We start from the raw sequence: 12,394 nt of genomic DNA on the forward strand, positions 1-12,394 counted from the left end.
GAGCAACAGGACCTTATAAGTAGGCCAGGGAAGCCAGAAGCAGCAGTCTCCCTCTGCCTGTAGAGGGAGAAGGGCCTAGCTGCAGGGAGCTAGAGATAGGGTACCTGAGTGGAGCAGGGCTGGGGAAAGGCAGAGGAGCTGGGGAGCTCCAGCCTTGAAAGCCCCAGGCTGTGGCCTAGCATAAGGCCAACAGATACTGGGCAGGGGTGCCTGGGGGGTGAGGGCAACTGGAGCAATTTGCCCCAGGCCCTGCAGGGGCCCCCATGAGACTATAGTATTTTATAGTATTGCAAGTTTTTTTTATGGAAGGGGCCCCCCAAATTGCCTTGCCCCAGGCCCCCTGAATCCTCTGGGTGGCCCTTGTACTGGGGGTTGCAGAGGGCACCCTGGGGTAGGCAAAGACAGCAGGTCCAAACTCAACCTTGCTAGTGATGAGTAGGCTGATGCTGCAGTCTATCCCAGGGTGTGGGGGCTAGATGATGACTGGCAGTAGCCTCATATTGAGGTGAGGTAGGGATAGTGGGTGGGGGTTTCCTGGGGAGAGGAGACCCTGAGAAAAAGGGGTTACTGCTTGGGGGCAGCACCCCAGCTAACAGGGCACTGGGTCCACGGAGGGACATGGGGCCAGAGGACAGGTGGAACACCAGTCTGCAGAGGGTGCTCTGGAGCTGGAATGAGCTAATTCCTAGAAGTCACCAGCAGAAGATGCTGTAGGGGTGAGTCTGCACATCAACACTGCTGTAGCCGGTGTTGCAAAATATTTACAGGCCAGATGCGCTAAAGATTCATATGTCCCTTCATGCTTCAACCAGCATTCCAAGGGACATGCATCCATGCTGATGATGGGTTCTGATCTATAACAGTCCAAAGCAGTGTGGACCGATGCATGTTCATTTTCATTATCTTCATCAGATGCCACCAGAAGAAGGTTGATTTTCCTTTTTGGTAGTTCAGGTTCTGTAGTTTCTGCATTGGAATGTTGCTCTTTTAAGACTTCTGAAAGCATGCTTCACACCTTGTCCCTCTCAAATTTTGGATGTCACTTCAGATTCTTAAACCTTGAGTCGAGTGCTTTAGCTATCTTTAGAAATCTCATATTGGTACCTTCTTTGCATTTTGTCACATCTCCAGTGAAAGTGTTCTTAAAATGAACTACATGTGCTAGGTCATCATTTGAGACTGCTATAACATGAAATATGTGGCAGAATGCAGGTAAAACAGAAGAGGGGACATACAGTTCTCCCCCAAGGAGTTCAGTCACAAAATTTAATTAACACATCCTTTTGGTTTTTATTTTTATTTTTTTCAATGAGCGTCCTTAGCATCAAATCATGTCCTCTGGAATGGTGGCAAAGCATGAAGGGGTATACGAATGTTTAGCGTGTCTGGCATGTAAATTCCTTGCAATGCCGGCTACAGAAGTGCCACAGTTTATGCCTGTTCTCACTTTCAGGTGACATTGTAAATAAGAAGTGGGTAGTATTATCTCCTGTAAATGTAAACAAACATGTTTGTCTTAGTGACTGGCTAAACAAAAAGACTGAGTGGACTTATAGGCTCTAAAGTTTTACATTGTTTTGTTTCTGAGTGCAGTTATGTAATAAAAAAAATCTACATTTGTAAGTTGCACTTTCACGATAGAGATTGCACTACAGTATTTGTATGAGGTGCATTGAAATACTATTATCATTTTTACAGTGCAAATATTTGTAATAAAAATATAAAGTGAGCATTGTACACTTTATATTCTGTGTTGTAATTAACATCAATATTTTGAAAATGTAGAAAAAAATCCAAAATATTTAATAAATTTCAATTGGTATTCTATTGTTTAACAGTGCAATTAAAAGTGCAATTTGTCCGAGACCAATGCAGGTTCGAGTAAGTATTTGCTTGAGAGAGGAAAATCAAAACGTGACAGATTGAAATTTCAAACCACGTGGCTGTTTATTAACGGGGATAAGTTACAACTTGAGCCAGGGAAGGGTAATTTATCAACTAGAAATACTATAAGAATATAAAAAAAAACAAACCACACACACACAGCTTAAAACAGTCTATTTACATCCAACAACAAGAAACTAAACGATTTATGATCAACTACTCACTAAAAACCAGAGCAGATACACAAAACTAAGTAAACTGTTCGCGCATTAACCAAATAGTGTAAAATACACCAACCAACCACAGTAGCAATTAATACAACAATTTGGCTCTCGTATGCACAACTTTGCACCAAGTAAGAGAAGGGGAAAAAAGGGAAGAGGCTAAGCAACAGAGTACTTACAGAAAATAAAATGCAATACCACACTCCAAGCGCAGCTGACCAGCAGTACAGACACCGAGAGCATGACGAATTGATGGGAAATAATCCAAAAAACAAAACAAAATGACACAACATGAGTTGGCAAAATCCGGAGGAGACCCTGGCTGAAAGGGTGATCAGGCCTTTCAGCTAACGTGCGGCTACTCCTGCTGTTTTTGGCACGAGACATAGTTTTATTTGAAGACTCCTACTCGTGTCAGCGTCTGGTCCCTAGCTCCTTTGCCTTCCAGGTTCTGAGCTGGTGCCCTCTACGTAAACAGGATCTGCACCTGGCACACTAGTTTTTTGCACACGACACCCTAATCTTTTGCACATGGCACTAACTTGACCCACAATTGACCAGACAGAAGGTTCGAGAATAGGCACACGGCACCAATGTGACCCCTTGACCGACAATTGGCCATACAGATGCCATGTTTGAGCATAGGTTTAGGGTTGTGACACAATTAATCACAATTAATTTTTGAGTTAATTGCATGAGTTAACTGCGATTAATCGACAGCCCAAATAATTTTTATTTTTGGTGCAGAATTCCCCCAGGGGTAGAAAGTGTAATGGAATAAAACAGAGTTGTGGTATTGTCATGCACTTTATGTCCTGGACATCCTCACTCCTTGCATTTATAGCACCTATCCCATTGACAATGATGTTTTTTGAGGTACTTGATTGTGACTTATGTTTTCCACTTCATGTCATTGTATGGTCTGGAAAACTTGCAGGGATCATTGTGACAATGTTTTAAATCTATGTGAAAAAGTGCTGTAATATCATAATTGTTGGATAAAAATCAAGGCTGGAGGAAAGTTTTAGGAATATTTGCTATACTTAAGCAAATTTTTACCTTTTCATAGAAGCAGTTTCCTCCGCTTACTAAAGAAATTGCAGAGTTTTAATATTTGAAATTTCTTTTACACTTTTTACAACTGAAAAAACACATGCACATAGAAAATCCTAGCAGTCACAAAATGGCTGCATCTGTCCTTGCAGCAACCTCACCCCACCTTGTAAACACAATCCAGGATACTTGATAAGAGGGGTTTCAGGCTGTGAATTGTCAGGCACTAAACAGTAGAAACTAGGGCTGTCGATTAATCGCAATTAATTCACTCGATTAACTAAAAAAAAAATCGCAATTAATCACAGTTTTTATTGCACTGTTAAACAATAGAATACCAATTGAAATTTATTAAATATTTTGGATGTTTTTCTACATATAGTATTCTGTGTTGTAATTGAAATCAAAGTGTATATTTTTACCAATATTTGCACTGTAAAAATTATGACAGTTTGTTATGAGCAAGACACGAGAAGTCATTCTTCTGCGCTGGTTAGGCCTCAATTGGAGCATTGTGTCCAGTTCTGGGCACCGCATTTCAAGAAAGATGTGGAGAAATTGGAGAGGGTCCAGAGAAGAGCAACAAGAATGATTAAAGGTCTTGAGAACATGAACATGACCTATGAAGTAAGGCTGAAAGAATTGGGTTTGTTTAGTTTGGCAAAGAGAGAGCAGTTTTCAGGTATCTAAAAGGATGCCATAAGAAAGAGGGAGAATTCTTGTTCACTTTAGCCTCTAAGAATAGAACAAGAAGCAATGGGCTTAAACTGCAGCAAGGGAGGTTTAGGTTGGACATTAGGAAAAAGTTCCTAACTGTCAGGGTAGTTAAACACTGGAATAAATTGCCTAGGGAGGTTGTGGAATCTCCATCTCGGAAGATATTTAAGAGTAGGTTAGATAAATGTCTGTCAGGGATGGTCTAGACAGTATTTGGTCCTGCCATGAGGGCAGGGGACTGGACTCGATGACCTCTCGAGGTCCCTTCCAGTCCTGGGATCTATAAGAAATAGTATCTTTTATTTCACCTCATACAAGTACCCTACTGCAATCTCTTTATCATGAAAGTGCAACTTACAAATGTAAACTTTTTGTTACACAACTGCACTCAAAAACAAAACAATGTAAAACTTTTAAAAATTCTTAAACCCAAGGTTTAAAAATCTGAAGTGCCTTCCAAAATCTGAGCGGGATGAGGTGTAGCGCATGCTTTCAAAAGTCTTGAAAGAGCAACACTTGGATACAGAACCTGAACCACCAAAAAAGAAAATCAACTTTCTGCTGGTGGCATCTGACTTGGATGATGAAAATGAACATGCATCTGTCTGCATATCTTTGGATAGTTATTGAATAGAACCCATCATCAGCATGGACACATGTCCTCTGGAATGGTGGTTGAAGCATGAAGGGACATATGAATCTTTAGCACATCTGGCACATAAATATCTTGCAATGTTGGCTACAACAGGGCCATCGCAAATGCCTGTTCTTGTTTACACTGTCACCTGAAAGTGAGAAGTGAGCAGCATTGTCTCCTGCAAATGTAAACAAACTTGTTTGTCTGAGCGATTGACTGAACAAGAAGTGGGACTAAGTGGACTTGTAGGCTCTAAAGTTTGATATTTTAGTTTTGAACGCAGTTTTTTTGTGTGCATAATTCTACATTTGTAAGTTCAACTTTCATGATAAAGAAATTGCACTACAGTACTTGCATTGTGAATTGAAAAATACTATATTTTTACAGTTCAAATATTTATAATAAAAATTTGAGCATTGTACACTTTGTATTCTGTGTTGAAATTGAAATCAATATATTTGAAAATGTGGAAAAATCCAAAAATATTTAAAATAAATGGTATTCTATTGTTTAACAGAGTGATTAATTATGATATTTTTAATTGCTTGACAGCCCTAAAATTATGCATACAATATTTAAAAAATCTGCATATTTTGTCAAAATAATACAACATAATTATGCCAGTTTACATTTATTTTGGTCACTGATTTAAAAATACCTGACAGCAAATATGTCTAACACTACAGACAACAAAAAAAATCAGGAAATGTTTTTTGACAAATAGATTCCTTACTAGGCATATTAATACAGAACTTTGAGTAATTCATTTAACTACAGTACAGAAACATATTCCCCACATCCCTTAGAAGGCATGCAAAGGCTTGGGGAGTCAATGCTAACAGAATAGCTGATGGAGACGGAAGTAGGTGCTGGGAAGAAACCTAGGAGTGGACGTGGAGGGTTGTTGGGTGTTGGTAGAAGAACTATGGGAAAAGGTATGGTGTGTGTCGGGGGGGTTGTGGGGGTAAAGGGGAGGATTGTTAGGAAGTTGGGGAGCCTCCCCCATGCAGAGCTTGACTGACCCCTGGCCTCTTGCATTCAGTCAAGCACGTCTGCCCCTGTCCCCATGTGTCCCTGCACTCTCCCTCCCCCGTGTTCCCATGTGGCCCTGCACCCCTACTCTCATTCAGCCCTGGCTCAGTGTTGTGACCCCACTAGCTTCTGTGTCTCTGCCCCAGTCTCTCCCCCCATTACCTCTTCTGACCTCCAATCTCTGACGCCACAGCAGCCCCTTGTACCCTGCTCTACCAGTTCCTTCCCCCCTCCCATGCCACCTAACCTGGCCCTGCAGGCAGGGCACTGTGAGGACGGCAGCCTCTGCCTCTTCCCTTTTCATGGCTGGCTGCTTCAGCCTGTCAACCAGCTGCTCTCTTTTCTGGCACCACATCAGCCCCAGTGGGGGAAAATGGTGTAATTGCAGCATGACCCCTGTCACTGCTTCCATTCGCCTCCCTGTCAGAATCAGTTATTGTGTGGTGAGGTGCGGGGACATCAATTCTGTGCTTGCACAGTGACACAGAATTCCCCAAGGAGTAACTTTCACCACATTTCATCCCTTAAAAGATAAGATTGTACACAACAGTTTGGTGTTCATTAGTAAAATAAGGTTACTGGAAAAATTAAATAATGCATTAATCGGCCTTACTTCAGTGATTTATAATAAAGGGTAATTGAACAGCTTTTTAAATGTATACAGTGTTATAGCCATGTTGGTCCCAGGATATTAGAGAGACAAGGTGAGTGAGGTAATATCTTTTATTGGACCACCTTCTGTTGGTGAGAGAAACAAGCTTTCGAGCTTACACAGAGCTCTTCTTCAGGGCTGGGAAGCTTACTCAGAGTGTTACAGCTAAATACAAGATGGAACAGATTGTTTAGCTTACCTTTTAACACATTTCAAGGTGAAATTGATCATTTACATGAAATGGACCAGTCATAAGGAGGAAATGTTTGAGGGGAGAGGAAATCTTTCCTGAACCCCCTTCTCTGGTCTTTGAACACCTCCCCACACCTGTCACTCTATATCTGACCTATACAGTATCAGTCTTCATTCTCAAAGGAAAGCTGCATGATGCTTTCAAAAGACAACCCTGGGGGCTTAGATTCATAATTTTGCTAGACACTGAAGAACATGGACTGACTCGAGATACTGAATTTGTGTCTTAGTACAACAATCTATAACCCATTAATAAGTCCCCCAGAGCTCTTCCCTATGACTGACAAGGTAATAATGGGCCACTTCACCTTGAATGGTCCCTTGAGATGTGTTCACTACTTATGCTAAACAATCTGTTCCACTTTGTATTTAGTTGTGACACTCTGAGACCAGGCTACACTATAAACTTACATCAGTACAACTACGTCGCTCAGGGGTCTGAAAAATCCACACCCTTGAGCAATGCAGTTATACTGACCTAATCCCTGGTGTAGACAGTGCTCCCACTGAGATAGCTACTGTCTGTTCTGGAAGTAGCCACTCCTTCACCACATCCACAGTGCTAAGTGAGCTGGTATGGGGCTGAGCCACAGCTCATCTGGGCACGTATCTGCTCACCCGAGCACCTGTTCATACCTCCTCAGGTGAGCTAGCTAGCTAAGCATCTACTTGCCCTGAGACAGGCGCTTCAGGGGTTTCTGGGAGAACAATAGTGTGGTTTGGACACAACTGGCCATATGCAGAGTCAGTGGTGTAGATACCCCTAGAGTAGCGGAGTATCTGCCACACAGGTTCTAAGAGAGGGGGGAAAATTCCAAGGTGACTTATAGGCCCTCTGGTGGTGGTGGAACTAACGGGTTTGGGGGATTTCTCTTTCACCTCTAATCAACATGCAGGGTGGGTCCTGCTCCACTATTTAACTCCATCCTTTCCTTTTGAAATACTGTACATCACAGTAGTTATCTCTGGCCAGATAGCCCCTTCTCTTCTACATGGCTGACAGACACAGCTGTCACATAAAGAAAAGAAATAGGTTTGCTGCACAACCCATTTTATAAACCATCTCTTCCGGTCTGTCTGCCAGTCAACAAGCTGGACTCCATTTTGGTGTACCCACTGGATTTCACTGTATCCTGTGATATTCTCATGAACCCAAATGGTCTGGCATTTGATCTAGGACACTTTGTGTGTCCACTTCTGGCAAAATGGCAATATTAGGCTGATACATATGTCTCTCAAAGAAAAATAAATGTCTTCCATTAAAAGGGCTTGTTTGTTCACATAAATATATGAACTCTGAGTAATTGAGCCAAATTTTGAAAAGGGCATAAATGATTTAGGAGCACAAGACCCAGAGTCGTACATGACTTAAACACTTTTGAAATTTATATGCTTTACCCATTGTTTGATATGTATTTGGAGTTGTCTGAGGCATTTCCATCTAGATACAGTCAAAAGTCAGAAAACTGTTATTCACATTTTATATTCCATGTATATGATAAAACTGCTGTGTACTTAAGTATATACTTATCTTACAGTACATACTAAAATCAAAGGCAAAAAAATTGTGGCTTTGTCAGTATATAAAAATCTCCTAGTTAATCATAAAAGATCAAGCAGACTCAGCACCTTAGGTGGCATCTTAATTCATTTATTTTCATTGAACATTTCACAATGGGCCAAATCTTGCAGTCCTTATTAAGGCAAGGGAATTTGTTTGATTAAAGACTGCAGGGCTTGGCTCATAGTATAAAAACAATTTGGGTGTATTTTAATTTTATTTTCTGCAGTGTCTTTGCCAAATGGTGATTATTTTCCCAGGCTTGTTGATTTTTTATATTTTTTCTTCCTTCCTTAAACTTTTGCAGATCTATTTCACAACCCTCTGTCACAAGATCCAGGGTACCGTCTTTATGTGACATACTTCCTTCCCTCAGTACAGCTCCTCGACAGGAAGAGTAAGGACTGCTTTCCTCTTTTCACAGTGAACTGACAGTCACTTAAGACTCTAGCCCATTTAGAAAAGTAGGTGAATTCTTCCTGTGGCTGTTCTTCTTCTCTCCTCCTTCTCCTTCTTGCTTATATACCAAAACGTATAATGAATGTAATCCAATTAATGGTGAGATTTTGCATGCAGGTAGAGTTTGTGTGAACTAAACAATTCTCTGTTTGATATCAGACCTTTCGTGTTGAAACTGACTAAAAGATTTGGCTTCTTTGCTATTTAAAATGTGTGCGTCTACAGTCTGAGATCTCATTTGTCTTACATAAAATTCTATGGAACAAATTTAAGAGAGGTTAATGTCAGTGTTCAGAAATATGAACCTACCTTCATTGTGCAAATTGGATAAGTGCATGTACAATGGCTAGTTTATTTCAGTTTGTGCTCACCCAGAGGTCTGCACACCTCTGTAGATTTTAAATAAATGCGTGCACATTTCTTAATTGATCTTATCCACATAAAACTGGCTAAGTCCACCAGAAACAAAATTATCATCCCTACATCCCTCCCAGCAAGCCCTCAAGGTAAAACCTGGGCAAGTAGAGCTCTGTCTGGAGAATAAACAGAAGTAGTAAATCAAATACATAAGTTAATGACTGGATCAGCTAGGTTCGTGTAGATGCCACAGAAGAAATAGATCCTAAAGATCAACTTCTTCAATAAATGCCTAAGTTGTGTATTTACCAACATGACTTTTTTGTCATCTGAGTGAATTGTTCAATGATGTGTAGGAAGGAGGTTGAGCATTAGGAGGAGGAATGTTGGGAGACAGCAGGTAAGATTCTCACCTTGCTCCAGTCCCTTTATGCTGGGTGATAGGGCGGGAGTGGAAAAGGGGGCCCTTGAAGCCCCAGGTCTGGCCAGGGGATAATTCTCCTGGTGCAAGACCTGAGGCTCAGCACCCTCTCACCAGTATTAGTGATGGGGTGTGGCTGAGGTGGGAGGGGTCAAGTGGTGGGAAGGGCCACAGCACACAGTGTTGTGAACATTCTGGGCAGTGCTGCTGCTGAAAGCCCGTTTGGGGAGGCTGTCATCATTTGGACAACACCCCAGGATGTGTCTAAATTATGCTGGGGGCCACTACAGACACCAGCTCAGCAGTAGGAGGGTGTAAAGTGACTTAAAGCTATCTTTGACGTTCCCCCTCGTCTTCCTCAGCTATCTGTTCTTTACTGTGCCTCTTCTACAACACAAAATGTCACTCATAGGATTGAAGCTGGGAATTACTGAAAGGGGAATGAGTGAGTTTAATTTTGGTGGGATGAGAGGAATTTAGTTTAACTGTAAAAATGTACAACACAGCTGTGTAACTAATAAGACTCATCTGTCATCACATTTTGTCTGTATGGTGTATCCCTTGCATTTCAGTGTACCCTCTTCCAGGCAGAAACCTGTCTCTTCTGCAGTGTGCAGAGTTTTGGCTCCACCACAATTTAAATATAAAAAATAAAATAGTTCTATTGACTTTGCTGGTTCTACTTGAGAAAGGATTGTCTTCACAAGTAATGGTTTGCAAGATCAGCCTCACATGACAATTTGTATGTGCACTTCCCTGTTATACACATACAGATTTGCTGGTGAACCTCAAGCCTATTTCTGAACATAGAAATGTAGTGCTGGAAGGAACCTTGATAGATCTTCTAGTCCAGTCCCCTGCACTGAGGCAGGACTAATTATTAGCTAGACCATCCTTGGCGAGTGTTTGTCTAACCTGTTCTTAAAAACTTCCAGTAAGGGAGATTCCACAGTCTCCCCAGGTAATTTGTTCCAGTGCTTAACTACCCTGACAGGAAGTTTTTCCTGACGTCTAACCTAAATCTCCCTTGCTGCAATTATGAGCCCATTACTTCTTGTCCTTTCCTTGGTGGCTAAGGAGAACAATTTATCACCCTCATTATAACAACCTTTTATGTACTTGAAGACTATTTTCATGTACCCCCTCAATCATCTCATCTCTAGACTAAAAAAAAAAAAAGTTTTTTCAATCTTATGTCATGTTTACTAGACCTTTAATCATTTTTGTTGCTGTCCTCTGGACTTTCTCCAGTTTGTCTACACCTTTCCTGAAGTGTGGTGCCCAGAACTGGACACGATATTCCAGTTGAGGCCTTATCAGTGTACATTTGGCATTGTTCAGAATAACTTTTTCAGTATTCAGGACAGTACTTCTCTTACTGTTGCAATGAGGATCATTGCTGGATAGAGGAGAACTGGCTATAATTTAATCTAGGGAAACTATATTGATATTTACAAAGTCCAGAGATAATCTTGTTAAATTCATGGATTTAATCTTCTTTTAAATACAACCATAGTACAATGATCCTTCCTGAATTAAGTTAGGCAGTATTTTTTTTACCAAACTTTAACTGTCAATTTGAGAACTATTTATTTAACATTACAAACTCCCATCTTTACTATTCAACATTACTAAAATATACTCCTGTCTTCCTCATTTACACAAGACACTGGTCACACTTTTGTACCCCCAGGCATAACTACTGCAGTTCCTTTCTAAGTGGTCCCCTAGACATCAACGTTAAAAGACTTTACCGAATTCAAAATACTTCTGCCAGAGTTTCTTGTTTTGAGTCTTTAGTTCACATTTATCTCCATTTGAAAGTGATGAGATTAGTAGGTGGTGCATATTTTTGGTGTCAAAATTCTCCCTTTGATTTACAATCTTAACCTCTTTGTTTAAAATTTACAAGTGATCTTAAAACAAAAGGGCAAATGAAGCTGCAAAACTTTTTTTGATTGTACTCCTACAACTTTCTGTAATTGAGTGGTGGGAATTATTACTGACTTTGAACTGGAATTCCGTTTTATTGTGAATATGAATCTTACAATTTAAGACTTCATTTAGTTCTCTAGTATAATGCATTTAAATACAATGCAAGCATGACTACATTTGGAATTTCAAAGCGCTGCCCCGGCAGCGCTTTGGAGTGTGCGTGTAGTCGAAGCGGCAGCGTTGGGAGAGAGCTCTCCCAGCGCTGCATGTAAACCACATCCCTTACGGGTGTAGCGTGCAGCGCTGATTACACTGACGCTTTACAGCACTGTATCTTGCAGCGCTCAGGGGGGTGTTTTTTCACACCCCTGAGCGCGAAAGTTGCAGCGCTGTAAAGTGTGAGTGTAGCCATGGAGCAATCCTGGACCCAGTGAAATTAATGGGAGTTTGGTATTGACTTCAGTGGGGTCAGGATTTCACCCTAACTCTTCAGGCAGTATAAATCAGTATCTCTCTATATTGAAGTAAATGGAACTATACAAATTTACACCAGCTGAGGATCTGGTCATAATCCTGTAGAGAAAATAGTTTTCATCTGAATGCTAGCAAGCAGCTAAATTTAGATTTTATTCCTTGATATAGAAAGGGTAATAGTTTTTATTTCTCTTAACAGAAGTTACTCAAAAAGAAAGGGAATCAGCTTTACATATTTACAACCACGAAAGGTCCCGTGTTCTCCAGTCTGTAGGTTTTGGAAAGAGAATAGATATGCCAGTGGTGGCTAAGACAATATCTACCAGAAGCACTCCATGTGCCAAAAGTTTGCTGCTGTCTCCAGGTATTTATAATGATTTAGGGAAAAACATATATTTCCAGGTACTTTGAATTAGAATAATTTTCACCAACTTGGTTGTAAAATTAATTAGATTTAATAATGAAATAGATATGCTTTATGAACTCAGTCAAATTGCTTCCTTATTTAACTAACAAACTGTAGCAACATGCAGTGAATGTGTCCTTTCTTCCAATTTGTATATTACACTATGTGTTTTAATCAAACTCTGGAACAACAGAATTGCCTTTAAGGCAGCTACTCAAAATAGAATTTCATTCTTTTCAAAATGTATTCTCATTGGTGTTGAAGTTTTTACTCACATTTTCTGTTTAACAAACAGATTTAACAGGGAAATGACTTTTTCCAGGGTACTAT

General features: G+C 40.6%; 1 protein-coding gene across 4 annotated transcripts in view; it reads left to right on the plus strand.

Moving 5' to 3' along the window:
- The window catches only part of LRRC72 (leucine rich repeat containing 72), a 108,569-nt gene that overhangs the window by 88,407 nt on the left and 7,768 nt on the right, over nucleotides 1-12,394 (plus strand). For 3 of the 4 annotated variants that reach the window (XM_030550702.1, XM_030550701.1, XM_030550700.1), the window contains exons 6-7: nucleotides 8,320-8,409; nucleotides 11,858-12,022. In XM_030550702.1, coding sequence (XP_030406562.1) covers nucleotides 8,320-8,409; nucleotides 11,858-12,022 — 255 coding nt within the window. The remainder of the gene's footprint in view (nucleotides 1-8,319; nucleotides 8,410-11,857; nucleotides 12,023-12,394) is intronic. The other variant, XM_030550703.1, reaches the window with a different exon arrangement.

This window comes from Gopherus evgoodei, chromosome 2, assembly GCF_007399415.2.
Source record: "Gopherus evgoodei ecotype Sinaloan lineage chromosome 2, rGopEvg1_v1.p, whole genome shotgun sequence".
NCBI classification, from domain to species: domain Eukaryota; kingdom Metazoa; phylum Chordata; order Testudines; family Testudinidae; genus Gopherus; species Gopherus evgoodei.